At 39.8% G+C, this 14,885-nt stretch overlaps 1 protein-coding gene across 2 annotated transcripts in view; it reads left to right on the top strand.

Annotated features, from left to right (window-relative positions):
* The window catches only part of LOC311102276 (septin-4), a gene marked incomplete at its 5' end in the record, with an annotated part of 67,262 nt that extends 59,973 nt beyond the window's left edge, over positions 1-7,289 (top strand). Inside the window, 6 exons of one of the 2 annotated variants that reach the window (XM_084143567.1) lie at positions 662-779; positions 1,060-1,161; positions 3,045-3,141; positions 3,422-3,584; positions 3,797-3,890; positions 5,558-7,289. In XM_084143567.1, the coding sequence (XP_083999693.1) occupies positions 662-779; positions 1,060-1,161; positions 3,045-3,141; positions 3,422-3,584; positions 3,797-3,890; positions 5,558-5,626 (643 nt within the window). In that variant the 3' untranslated portion in view covers positions 5,627-7,289. The remainder of the gene's footprint in view (positions 1-661; positions 780-1,059; positions 1,162-3,044; positions 3,142-3,421; positions 3,585-3,796; positions 3,891-5,557) is intronic. The other variant, XM_084143566.1, reaches the window with a different exon arrangement.
* Between the last annotated feature and the right edge of the window lie 7,596 nt (positions 7,290-14,885).

The following is a 14,885-nucleotide window of genomic DNA, read 5'->3' as shown; positions in this document are numbered from 1 at the left end:
CTATTGAGATAGACATATTGGCTGTGTCTCAATACTCTTAGAATAGTTTCCTTTCCCCTTCTACCTTCCTTCACTACCACTGATAGGGTTTCCACTATGCACCATGTTCCATGCATTCTAAATGCATTGGGTTTCCCTGGAATCTAGAACCACCCTTGCTCTGCTGCCTCCAGGGAAATCTGCATCTGGTGCAGTACTAAATGTTCTATCCATTTTGAGGGGCAGATGCTGCAGTACTAAACTTTCTCTCCAATCGTTGGGGTAAATGCTGATGCGGTACTTTTGTCTGAGTTTACGGTCTGTTTCACACCGCTGTGTTCATTGAAGGGAGAAACCTTTAGCACCATCAGTAGTGTTGAAGCACTGCTGCAAACCTGTAATAAGGAGATTACTCCCTCTGCTGACCACTATTAGATACTACTACTACTACTACTACTACTACTACTACTATCCTTGAAAATATGGTTTAATGAGGATTACCTTAATTTTCATTACCATAATTATCCCTTTATCTCTTAACCTTATCCAGGTTTTGGCAGTGTTGTCTATGCCCATGTTTCCACATGTGTGTTTTGGTTGTTGTCCCTAATTGTAAGTTGCTCTGGTCATTTAGTCTGTAAAATTATATCTATCATATCTTGTTGTCTTGTATCTGTCTCAGTCTGAGGCCTCTGGATGTGGAGTTTATGAAGGCCCTTCATGAGAAGGTCAACATTGTGCCAATCCTGGCCAAGGCAGACACACTCACACCCACCGAGGTCAAGAAAAAGAAATTCAAGGCAAGCCACTCTCTAACTTGCTTTTCCATCTGTGTCTGCTTGTATGAAGACCATGGCTCTGTACAAATAAGAAATTGACAGGGTTCATTGATTTCAGTAAATTTCTAAAACATTTTTATTTCCAGGTGACCGTTTTGATAGATTTTTTTTTTTTGCTCCTTGTTTTTTTGTCCATCCTCAATCACAGGATTCCAAACAGTAGTTTAATGTTCTCCTCTTTTCTCTGTCCCTCCCTCCATCTTCTTCTCTCTGTCCCTACTGCCCTCCCATCTTCCTGTAGATCCGAGAGGAGATCCAGCAATATGGGATTAAGATCTACCAGTTTCCAGACTGTGACTCTGATGAGGATGAGGACTTCAAACAGCAGGATCAGGAGCTCAAGGTGAACCACATTTATCCAAACCTCACATCACCAGTTGAGGAAGTATAACAACATAAAGGACACTGGTCATCATAAACAACCTGTCTGCAATACAGAAATGCTAGGATAGGAAACCCAGATCAGAGATGAAATGGTGTCTCAGTCTCTCCCCCTCATAGAGCCGTGTCTGTGACGAGAGAGAGAGAGAGGATCTTCTGCACAGATTCTGTCAGACCTGGGCCCTGACAGTAAATCTCAGTAAGACAAAAATAATGGTGTTCCAAAAAAGGTCCAGTTGCCAGGACCACAAATACAAATTCCATCTAGACACCGTTGCCCTAGAGCACACAAAAAACTATACATACCTCGGCCTAAACATCAGCGCCACAGGTAACTTCCACAAAGCTGTGAACGATCTGAGAGACAAGGCAAGAAGGGCCTTCTATGCCATCAAAAGGAACATAAAATTTGACATATCAATTAGGATCTGGCTAAAAATACTTGAATCAGTTATAGAACCCATTGCCCTTTATGGTTGTGAGGTCTGGGGTCCGCTCACCAACCAAGAATTCACAAAATGGGACAAACACCAAATTGAGACTCTGCATGCAGAATTCTGCAAAAACATCCTCCGTGTACAACGTAAAACACCAAATAATGCATGCAGAGCAGAATTAGGCCAATACCCGCTAATTATCAAAATCCAGAAAAGAGCCGTTAAATTCTATAACCACTTAAAAGGAAGTGATTCCCAAACCTTCCATAACAAAGCCATCACCTACAGAGAGATGAACTTGGAGAAGAGTCCCCTAAGTAAGCTGGTCCTGGGGCTCTGTTCACAAACACAAACAGACCCCACACAGCCCCAGGACAACAACAACAACAACACAATTAGACCCAACCAAATCATGAGAAAACAAAAAGAGAATTACTTGACACATTGGAAAGAACAAACAAAAAAACAGAGCAAACTAGAATGTTATTTGGCCCTAAACAGAGAGTACACAGTGGCAGAATACCTGACCACTGTGACTGACCCAAACCTAAGGAAAGCTTTGACTATGTACAGAGTCAGTGAACATAGCCTTGCTATTGAGAAAGGCCGCCGTAGTCAGACCTGGATCTCAAGAGAAGACAGGCTACGTGTACACTGCCCACAAAATGAGGTGGAAACTGAGCTGCACTTCCTAACCTCCTGCCAAATGTATGACCATATTAGAGACACATATTTCCCTCAGATTACAGCGAACCACAAAGAATTCGAAAACAAACCCAATTTTGATAAACTCCCTTATCTACTGGGTGAAAAACCACAGTGTGCCATCACAGCTGCAATATTTGTGACCTATTGCCACAAGAAAAGGGCAACCAGTGAAGAACAAACACCATTGTAAATACAACCAATATTTATGTTTATTTATTTTCCCATTTGTACTTTAACTATTTGCACATTGTTACAACACTGTATATATACATAATATGGCATTTGAAATGTCTTTATTCTTTTGAAACTTCTGAGTGTAATGTTTACTGGTAATATTTATTGTTTATTAGACTTTTGTTTACTATCTACTTCACTTGCTTTGGCAATGTTAACATACGTTTCAGAGAGAGAGAGAGGAGAGAGAGAGAGAGAGGAGAGGGAGAGAAGGGAGGAGAAGGAGGGAGAGAGAGAAGAGGGAGAGAGAGAGAGAGGAGAGAGAGAGAGGAGAGAGAGAGGAGAGAGAGAGAGAGAGGAGAGAGAGAGGAGAGAGAGAGAGAGGAGGGAGGAGAGAGAGAGAGAGAGAGGAGAGAGAGAGAAGAGAGGAGAGAGATGAGGAGAGAGAGAGAGAGAGAGAGAGAGAGACCCTCTTTGTACTTTATTCACGTCATTCAAATTCACCTCTCTTGTCTCCCTCCTCCAGGACAGTATACCGTTTGCAGTGATCGGCAGCAACACGGTGGTGGAGGCCAAAGGGAAGAGGGTCCGGGGTCGTCTCTACCCCTGGGGCATCGTGGAAGGTAACCCTCTTACACCATTATTATGTAGCTCTTGTGTGTGGGGGTCTTAATATGTTAGGGTTGAACTGGTATATGGACATGAAGCCAGAGTTGTGGGTGAGGGTTAGGGTTGAACCGGGATGTGGACATGACGCTAGGGTTGTGGATGTGGTTGAGGGTTAGGGTTGGGGGTGAACCGGGTGTGGACATGAAGCTAGGGTTGAACCAGGGTGTGGACATGAAGGGTTAGGTTTAGGGAAACACTGCCCTAACATAACACACACTATGTTACTTTTGCCAGTGGAGAACTCAGCGCACTGTGACTTTGTGAAGTTGAGGAACATGTTGGTGAGGACACACATGCAGGATCTGAAGGATGTGACACGGGAGACCCACTATGAGAACTACAGGGCTCACTGCATCCAGAGCATGACCCGCATGGTGGTGAAGGAACGCAACCGCAAGTACGGACACACACACAGACAGGAACTCACACACTGTCACTTGTGTTGTTTATAGCTTGGATCAGGTGTCTTAATGCTGCATGTATTGTTACTCATATACAAACATAATGTAGCTCAAGTACAATTCACACTAACATATAGTCACAAACTCTAACAACATATACACCCACATACTGTTAACCATATTGTCTTTCCCCAATCTACTCCTGTAGTAAACTGACCAGGGAGAGCGGCACAGACTTCCCCATCCCTGTAATACCAAGTACCACAGACACAGAGACGCTGATCCGAGAGAAAGACGAAGAGGTACAACGACGACACTCAGAGCACGAACCAGAGCACGGCCACGGTCACAATGAGCACTCAGACCCACCCCTAGAACGCCACTCTGACCCGGGCCTAGACCCAGGACCTGAACCTGAGGCCTCTTGAGTCCTCCAGGCTGTCAATCAAATAGTATATACATTCCATCCATACATGCAGGTGCCCCTGAAGACCCCAGTCAGGTGGGGTGATGGTGGTCTGGTCTGAGGAAGGGTCAGGGGTTAGGGCTGACAGTTGGCCCCTACAACAGCACCCCTACAACAGCACCCAGCCCTGGGGTGCACATGACGATTAGATCTGGGTCCAAATAATGTTTTATATAAAAAAACTATTTGAACCCAGGTCTGACAGTAGAATATAAAATGCCAGGTTGCGCTGCCTGGGTAGAGTAGTGTTGTAGATGGAAAGAAGCCCTCGTATGGTTCTCTTCTCCCTGTTTGAGTTTGTTCCTGTCCGAAAGCACCATGGTGCCAATTTCATATAATTATTTATTTATATTATTTATATATACATTTTCTGATTAAAAGCTGATAAGGTTCTTTAAGGTCAACAATACTTTAACAAAAATGCCCTAACCTGAGATTGGAATCTGATGCCCGAGGCCTACCCTGAGACCCACCTGCGCAGCTTGAGTTTAGCTTGTGCATCTCAAGGTAGATTCCCCCCTGAATGACATGAGCCATTAAAAACATAATACCTTATTTTCTGTTATTTCCTCATTTTTGGTATGTAACCCTTCCCATTATTAAAATGTTGGAAACACAAAACTGTCACCATAATTTCATCCTATTTTGATATGTGTGTGGGATTGGGGGGATGCTATGAAGGGCAAATAATAGTGTGCCATATCCTTCACACTCATACTGCATATAACAGTATTTAATTATCAGGCTCTGCGTGTAGTAATTACAGAAATGAATGTGTATGTAATGTGAACACACACACAGTCACCAGCCTCAGTCACATGGTCTCTAGACAGAGTAGAATGGGGTGGCAAATCATATCAATCAGTTGTCCTCCGCTGGCTAGTTAGTCAGTGGATATGGCTTGGTCATTGGTGCAGTGATGTAGAAGTAATGGCCGTGTTCCAGGCCACCTACAGCCTATGTCATTCACTCATTACACTATGACTGTATACATGACTGAACACACGCGTCCATCATCATCGGGTCACATGGTCTAAAGACAGAATAGACAGGGGTGGCAAATCGTATCGATCGGTTGTCTGTCAGCAATGCTGGCTTAGTTGTGATTGGATAGGGCTTGGTTATTGGTGCAGTCATGTGGAAGTAATGGTTGCGTTCCAGGCCACCTACATTGCAGTCATGAAATGTAGATAATCGCTACTTCCGCATTTGTAGTGTTCTAAGACAATCAGATCTGGTTCAGATCTCTGCAAATGCAGAAGTAGGGTTTAGCATTATAGGAATCCATCAATATGACTCAATAATCTGAGAGTCTGGTGAGAGTAGATGATCTGTTGTCACATAGCTGGCTTTGTTGTGATTGGATAGCGCTTGGTTATTGGTATGAGAGTTCCTAAAGCCTGTGAGCATCTCCACAGTCCCCACTTCATTCTGTGTTGTTTTGTATTGCTTCATGTCCCGGGTGTTTGACTAACAGCGGCCTCTTGTCTCTTTTCTCCACAGTTGCGGCGAATGCAAGAGATGCTCACAAAGATCCAGGAACAGATGCACACGCAGAAGGAGGCCTATTAACCCAGGCTACTACTAGAACCCCCCTCCCTCTGTAAATGCAGGCCCCCTCTTTCCACTACTAGGGTGGGCACCGCCTAGTACCACTCTAATCTACTCCAGTCCACAAACATTGTCTACTCCAGCTCATCCAACCCCAACAGCCACCACTCCTCATTTAGTCAATAACCCTCACTATCAGAGACTGATCCAAGACCAGGCATGAGGCATTCACAGACAGGAGGTGGCATGGAGAGAAGTAGCCTTCTCTTCCAACAACATGAAAGTCCTGTGTCTCCACACCTGTTGTGGAAAACTCTTGACGGTAACAACTGGCACCCCTGTCGAGTGCCATTGCTAGAGCACAACACCGGGCCGGACAGCACCGACCTAACCACCTGCTTGTCCTTACAGGGTTACGGCCGGGTCCTGCCTGCCCGCTTTCCACCCATAGTTTACCTGTGGTCTTGTCAAGATAACTTTTTGCCTTCCAGTTTGTCGCTAACACTTCAATGTTCCTTGATGTTTCTCCTTAGTGAACTTTAACCCTGACATTGGTTAAGGGGTAGACTGTAGGGCATGTGCTATCCTGTCCCTCTGCTGGGTGTTTGAAAGTTTATCTCGTAACAAGTTTAGATGTGTGGTCTTAACCACCCTAGACAAGGTCTGTTGTGAAGGAGGTTGGCCTGCCCAAATTCTTTTTTTTTTTTGCCATGGACAATTCTTCCCCAATACCATTTATTTAAGGTCAATACTGTAGATGGGCATACAGATCAAATGTAATTATTTCATTTTTTTACTACAATGTTACTACATATGTAAACATTTTTGTTACAGGATTGCATCTATCACTTATAATTGCTTTTATTTGCATTGCTACAAAGAATAGCGAGAACTTCCTAATTTTTTCACCATTTTAATTTTTTATTTCAACAAATGTTGCTGAAGTACTGTTGGGTGTTTTTTGACAAATGTATGTTAATAGGGCTAATTAATTTCATTCACGCTTCCAATTCCAGCATGCTCAACCCTGGGTTGTTCGTTCTTGTATTTAACTGAAAATAGAAGCCCACTACTTACAGTTCTGATATCTGTAATGATAGTTTGAACGTTTGCTGGATTATTGTTGACTTTACTCGTAGTAAAACGTTTTGCAGCGAAGAAACGTGTGTTCTTAGACCAAGATTCAATCCAATCATAGGCATTGCGACTTTTAAAGGCAATTTCAGATTGAGTTGACATATGCAGCATTTACGTGATGGAATCTCCGTGAACGCAGGGAACATTGCCTTTTACAGTTTTTTCTGATTGGTTAAGCACATTTTTTGTAACTATTGGCTATTTTTGCAAAACTCTACACACAAATAAGAAAACCTTTCACCCAATTATCAAAACATTGTAGTTCTCTTGCAAAAAGCGATGAACTCTTCACACCTTCTTAAAAATTGTGTTTTCGTATCAAACAGTAAACACAAGCCATCATCTACTAAGCACACAATGTGCCAACTACACACTGATGGTATGAATACAAAACACATCTGGCTTTTGCTTTCTCTGTGTACAGATTTGAGGTCATACTTTTGTCATAGTGTCATGTAAACATAAAAGGATCCAAACTTCAAGTATTGGTGTTTATTCACACTCATCAAAACCAAGACAAAGTCAGAACACACAATAGTAATTTCACAAAAAAAAGAAAAACAATCAGCCTACATCATGTCGTCTTTCTGGGTCCGGCCACAAAATTTCGTCCACATCGCATGCGATATCCTCCAGTCCAAGGCACCGGGGAAAATATCTCCTTGAATGCCGTATCCAGGCCTGACATGATGCCTGGTCAATATCTCCACATGCCTCCTCCATTGCCTGTAAAAGGGCTACCTGTTGATGAGGATGACGGTCGTACACTTTCCAGCGCCAGGCAGAGAAGAACTCCTCGATGGGATTTAAGAATGGAGAGTATGGAGGGAGGTTGAGTGCCATGAAGAATGGGTGTTTTGTAAACCAGTTGCGGACCAAAGCAGCCCTATGGAAACTAACATTGTCCCATATGATGACATATCGGGTATGCTCTGGTCTCTGAACAGTGAGCATGTCATGTAAGGTGTCCAGGAATGCAATAATGTGTGCAGTGTTGTATGGGCCTAAGGTTTTTTTTGTTTTGTTTTTGTTTTTTATGTGTTAATTTTTGATAGTTAAATTTTTTTTTGTTTTTTTTTTAAATAATAAAAAATTACCATGTTTCTTTTATTGCGGGTATAATAAAAAATAAAGTACAGCCAAAGGTTGCCAGATACAGGAAACATGAAAAGTGAAAAAGCAACACCAGTCAGATGTATTTTTATTTATTTTTTTCAACCATGTTTCTTTTATTGCGGGTATAATAAAAAATTAAGTACAGCCAAAGGTTGCAAGATACAGGAAACATGAAAAGTGAAAAAGCAACACCAGTCAGATGTATTTTTTTTTTTTTTTTCAACCATGTTTCTTTTATTGCGGGTATAATAAAAAATAAAGTACAGCCAAAGGTTGCCAGATACAGGAAACATGAAAAGTGAAAAAGCAACACCAGTCAGATGTTTTTTTTTTTTTTTTTTGTTCAACCATGTTTCTTTTATTGCGGGTATAATAAAAAATAAAGTACAGCCAAAGGTTGCCAGAGACAGGAAACATGAAAAGTGAAAAAGCAACACCAGTCAGATGTATTTTATTTATTTTTTTTTAACCATGTTTCTTTTATTGCGGGTATAATAAAAAATAAAGTACAGCCAAAGGTTGCCAGATACAGGAAACATGAAAAGTGAAAAAGCAACACCAGTCAGATGTTTTTTTTTTTTTTTTTTTCAACCATGTTTCTTTTATTGCGGGTATAATTAAAAATAAAGTACAGCCAAAGGTTGCCAGATACAGGAAACATGAAAAGTGAAAAAGCAACACCAGTCAGATTTTTCACAAGGAAAGAAAACTGACGAAAGTGTTTATTCACACTCATCAAAACCAAGACAAAGTCAGAACACTAAATAGTAATTTCACAAAAAAAAGAAAAACAATCAGCCTACATCATGTCGTCTTTCTGGGTCCGGCCACAAAATTTCGTCCACATCGCATGCGATATCCTCCAGTCCAAGGCACCGGGGAAAATATCTCCTTGAATGCCGTATCCAGGCCTGACATGATGCCTGGTCAATATCTCCACATGCCTCCTCCATTGCCTGTAAAAGGGCTACCTGTTGATGAGGATGACGGTCGTACACTTTCCAGCGCCAGGCAGAGAAGAACTCCTCGATGGGATTTAAGAATGGAGAGTATGGAGGGAGGTTGAGTGCCATGAAGAATGGGTGTTCTGTAAACCAGTTGCGGACCAAAGCAGCCCTATGGAAACTAACATTGTCCCATATGATGACATATCGGGTATGCTCTGGTCTCTGAACAGTGAGCATGTCATGTAAGGTGTCCAGGAATGCAATAATGTGTGCAGTGTTGTATGGGCCTAAGGTATTTTTTGTTTTTGTTTTTTATGTGTTAATTTTTTATAGTTAATTTATTTTTATTTTTTATTTTTTATTTTTTTATTTAACCATGTTTCTTTTATTGCGGGTATAATTAAAAATAAAGTACAGCCAAAGGTTGCCAGATACATGAAAAGTGAAAAAGCAACACCAGTCAGATGTTTCACAAGGAAAGAAAACTGACGAAAGTGTTTATTCACACTCATCAAAACCAAGACAAAGTCAGAACACAAAATAGTAATTTCACAAAAAAAAGAAAAACAATCAACCTACATCATGTCGTCTTTCTGGGTCCGGCCACAAAATTCTGTAAACCAGTTGCGGACCAAAGCAGCCCTATGGAAACTAACATTGTCCCATATGATGACATATCGGGTATGCTCTGGTCTCTGAACAGTGAGCATGTCATGTAAGGTGTCCAGGAATGCAATAATGTGTGCAGTGTTGTATGGGCCTAAGGTTTTTTTATTATTTTTTTTAATTTTATGTGTAAAATTTTTATTGTTAATTTTTTTTTTTTTTTTTTTTTTTTTTTTTATTTAACCATGTTTCTTTTATTGCGGGTATAATTAAAAATAAAGTACAGCCAAAGGTTGCCAGATACAGGAAACATGAAAAGTGAAAAAGCAACACCAGTCAGATGGTGCACAAGGAAAGAAAACTGACGAAAGTGTTTATTCACACTCATCAAAACCAAGACAAAGTCAGAACACAAAATGGTAATTTCACAAAAAAAAGAAAAACAATCAGCCTACATCATGTCGTCTTTCTGGGTCCGGCCACAAAATTTCGTCCACATCGCATGCGATATCCTCCAGTCCAAGGCACCGGGGAAAATATCTCCTTGAATGCCGTATCCAGGCCTGACATGATGCCTGGTCAATATCTCCACATGCCTCCTCCATTGCCTGTAAAAGGGCTACCTGTTGATGAGGATGACGGTCGTACACTTTCCAGCGCCAGGCAGAGAAGAACTCCTCGATGGGATTTAAGAATGGAGAGTATGGAGGGAGGTTGAGTGCCATGAAGAATGGGTGTTCTGTAAACCAGTTGCGGACCAAAGCAGCCCTATGGAAACTAACATTGTCCCATATGATGACATATCGGGTATGCTCTGGTCTCTGAACAGTGAGCATGTCATGTAAGGTGTCCAGGAATGCAATAATGTGTGCAGTGTTGTATGGGCCTAAGTTTTTTTTTGTTTTGTTTTTGTTTTTTATGTGTTAATTTTTTATAGTTACATTTTTTTTGTTTGTTTAAAAAAAAAAAAAAAAATACCATGTTTCTTTTATTGCGGGTATAATAAAAAATAAAGTACAGCCAAAGGTTGCCAGATACAGGAAACATGAAAAGTGAAAAAGCAACACCAGTCAGATGTATTTTGATTTATTTTTTTCAACCATGTTTCTTTTATTGCTGGTATAATAAAAAATTAAGTACAGCCAAAGGTTGCCAGATACAGGAAACATGAAAGTGAAAAAGCAACACCAGTCAGATGTATTTTTTATTTATTTTTTTCAACCATGTTTCTTTTATTGCGGGTATAATAAAAAATTAAGTACAGCCAAAGGTTGCCAGATACAGGAAACATGAAAAGTGAAAAAGCAACACCAGTCAGATGTATTTTGTATTTATTTTTTCAACCATGTTTCTTTTATTGCGGGTATAATAAAAAATAAAGTACAGCCAAAGGTTGCCAGATTCGGGAAACATGAAAAGTGAAAAAGCAACACCAGTCAGATGTTTTTTTTTTTTTTTTTTCAACCATGTTTCTTTTATTGCGGGTATAATTAAAAATAAAGTACAGCCAAAGGTTGCCAGATACAGGAAACATGAAAAGTGAAAAAGCAACACCAGTCAGATGGTGCACAAGGAAAGAAAACTGACGAAAGTGTTTATTCACACTCATCAAAACCAAGACAAAGTCAGAACACAAAATGGTAATTTCACAAAAAAAAGAAAAACAATCAGCCTACATCATGTCGTCTTTCTGGGCCCGGCCACAAAATTTCGTCCACATCGCATGCGATATCCTCCAGTCCAAGGCACCGGGGAAAATATCTCCTTGAATGCCGTATCCAGGCCTGACATGATGCCTGGTCAATATCTCCACATGCCTCCTCCATTGCCTGTAAAAGGGCTACCTGTTGATGAGGATGAAGGTCGTACACTTTCCAGCGCCAGGCAGAGAAGAACTCCTCGATGGGATTTAAGAATGGAGAGTATGGAGGGAGGTTGAGTGCCATGAAGAATGGGTGTTCTGTAAACCAGTTGCGGACCAAAGCAGCCCTATGGAAATTAACATTGTCCCATATGATGACATATCGGGTATGCTCTGGTCTCTGAACAGTGAGCATGTCATGTAAGGTGTCCAGGAATGCAATAATGTGTGCAGTGTTGTATGGGCCTAAGGTTTTTTTTGTTTTGTTTTTGTTTTGTATGTGTTAATTTTTTATAGTTAATTTTTTGTTTTTTTTGTTTAAAAAAAATAAAATAAAATACCATGTTTCTTTTATTGCGGGTATAATAAAAAATAAAGTACAGCCAAAGGTTGCCAGATACAGGAAACATGAAAAGTGAAAAAGCAACACCAGTCAGATGTATTTTGATTTATTTTTTTCAACCATGTTTCTTTTATTGCTGGTATAATAAAAAATAAAGTACAGCCAAAGGTTGCCAGATACAGGAAACATGAAAGTGAAAAAGCAACACCAGTCAGATGTATTTTTTATTTATTTTTTTCAACCATGTTTCTTTTATTGCGGGTATAATAAAAAATTAAGTACAGCCAAAGGTTGCCAGATACAGGAAACATGAAAAGTGAAAAAGCAACACCAGTCAGATGTATTTTGTATTTATTTTTTCAACCATGTTTCTTTTATTGCGGGTATAATAAAAAATAAAGTACAGCCAAAGGTTGCCAGATTCGGGAAACATGAAAAGTGAAAAAGCAACACCAGTCAGATGTTTTTTTTTTTTTTTTTTCAACCATGTTTCTTTTATTGCGGGTATAATTAAAAATAAAGTACAGCCAAAGGTTGCCAGATACAGGAAACATGAAAAGTGAAAAAGCAACACCAGTCAGATGGTGCACAAGGAAAGAAAACTGACGAAAGTGTTTATTCACACTCATCAAAACCAAGACAAAGTCAGAACACAAAATGGTAATTTCACAAAAAAAAGAAAAACAATCAGCCTACATCATGTCGTCTTTCTGGGTCCGGCCACAAAATTTCGTCCACATCGCATGCGATATCCTCCAGTCCAAGGCACCGGGGAAAATATCTCCTTGAATGCCGTATCCAGGCCTGACATGATGCCTGGTCAATATCTCCACATGCCTCCTCCATTGCCTGTAAAAGGGCTACCTGTTGATGAGGATGACGGTCGTACACTTTCCAGCGCCAGGCAGAGAAGAACTCCTCGATGGGATTTAAGAATGGAGAGTATGGAGGGAGGTTGAGTGCCATGAAGAATGGGTGTTCTGTAAACCAGTTGCGGACCAAAGCAGCCCTATGGAAATTAACATTGTCCCATATGATGACATATCGGGTATGCTCTGGTCTCTGAACAGTGAGCATGTCATGTAAGGTGTCCAGGAATGCAATAATGTGTGCAGTGTTGTATGGGCCTAAGGTTTTTTTTGTTTTGTTTTTGTTTTTTATGTGTTAATTTTTTATAGTTAATTTTTTGTTTTTTTTGTTTAAAAAAAATAAAATAAAATACCATGTTTCTTTTATTGCGGGTATAATAAAAAATAAAGTACAGCCAAAGGTTGCCAGATACAGGAAACATGAAAAGTGAAAAAGCAACACCAGTCAGATGTATTTTGATTTATTTTTTTCAACCATGTTTCTTTTATTGCTGGTATAATAAAAAATAAAGTACAGCCAAAGGTTGCCAGATACAGGAAACATGAAAGTGAAAAAGCAACACCAGTCAGATGTATTTTTTATTTATTTTTTTCAACCATGTTTCTTTTATTGCGGGTATAATAAAAAATTAAGTACAGCCAAAGGTTGCCAGATACAGGAAACATGAAAAGTGAAAAAGCAACACCAGTCAGATGTATTTTGTATTTATTTTTTCAACCATGTTTCTTTTATTGCGGGTATAATAAAAAATAAAGTACAGCCAAAGGTTGCCAGTTTCGGGAAACATGAAAAGTGAAAAAGCAACACCAGTCAGATGTTTTTTTTTTTTTTTTTTCAACCATGTTTCTTTTATTGCGGGTATAATTAAAAATAAAGTACAGCCAAAGGTTGCCAGATACAGGAAACATGAAAAGTGAAAAAGCAACACCAGTCAGATGGTGCACAAGGAAAGAAAACTGACGAAAGTGTTTATTCACACTCATCAAAACCAAGACAAAGTCAGAACACAAAATGGTAATTTCACAAAAAAAAGAAAAACAATCAGCCTACATCATGTCGTCTTTCTGGGTCCGGCCACAAAATTTCGTCCACATCGCATGCGATATCCTCCAGTCCAAGGCACCGGGGAAAATATCTCCTTGAATGCCGTATCCAGGCCTGACATGATGCCTGGTCAATATCTCCACATGCCTCCTCCATTGCCTGTAAAAGGGCTACCTGTTGATGAGGATGACGGTCGTACACTTTCCAGCGCCAGGCAGAGAAGAACTCCTCGATGGGATTTAAGAATGGAGAGTATGGAGGGAGGTTGAGTGCCATGAAGAATGGGTGTTCTGTAAACCAGTTGCGGACCAAAGCAGCCCTATGGAAACTAACATTGTCCCATATGATGACATATCGGGTATGCTCTGGTCTCTGAACAGTGAGCATGTCATGTAAGGTGTCCAGGAATGCAATAATGTGTGCAGTGTTGTATGGGCCTAAGGTTTTTTTTGTTTTGTTTTTGTTTTTTATGTGTTAATTTTTTATAGTTAAATTATTTTTTTTTTGTTTAAAAATAAAAAATAAAAATACCATGTTTCTTTTATTGCGGGTATAATAAAAAATAAAGTACAGCCAAAGGTTGCCAGATACAGGAAACATGAAAAGTGAAAAAGCAACACCAGTCATATGTATTATTATTTATTTTTTTCAACCATGTTTCTTTTATTGCGGGTATAATAAAAAATAAAGTACAGCCAAAGGTTGCCAGATACAGGAAACATGAAAGTGAAAAAGCAACACCAGTCAGATGTATTTTTTATTTATTTTTTTCAACCATGTTTCTTTTATTGCGGGTATAATAAAAAATTAAGTACAGCCAAAGGTTGCCAGATACAGGAAACATGAAAAGTGAAAAAGCAACACCAGTCAGATGTATTTTTTTTTTTTTCAACCATGTTTCTTTTATTGCGGGTATAATAAAAAATAAAGTACAGCCAAAGGTTGCCAGATACAGGAAACATGAAAAGTGAAAAAGCAACACCAGTCAGATGTATTTTTTTTTTTTTTTCAACCATGTTTCTTTTATTGCGGGTATAATTAAAAATAAAGTACAGCCAAAGGTTGCCAGATACAGGAAACATGAAAAGTGAAAAAGCAACACCAGTCAGATGTTTCACAAGGAAAGAAAACTGACGAAAGTGTTTATTCACACTCATCAAAACCAAGACGAAGTCAGAACACAAAATAGTAATTTCACAAAAAAAAGAAAAACAATCAGCCTACATCATGTCGTCTTTCTGGGTCCGGCCACAAAATTTCGTCCACATCGCATGCGATATCCTCCAGTCCAAGGCACCGGGGAAAATATCTCCTTGAATGCCGTATCCAGGCCTGACATGATGCCTGGTCAATATC

Source organism: Coregonus lavaretus (genome assembly GCF_964263955.1).
Source record: "Coregonus lavaretus genome assembly, chromosome: 26".
In the NCBI taxonomy this organism is placed as follows: Eukaryota; Metazoa; Chordata; class Actinopteri; order Salmoniformes; family Salmonidae; genus Coregonus; species Coregonus lavaretus.
This window is presented reverse-complemented; position numbering and strand designations above follow the sequence as displayed.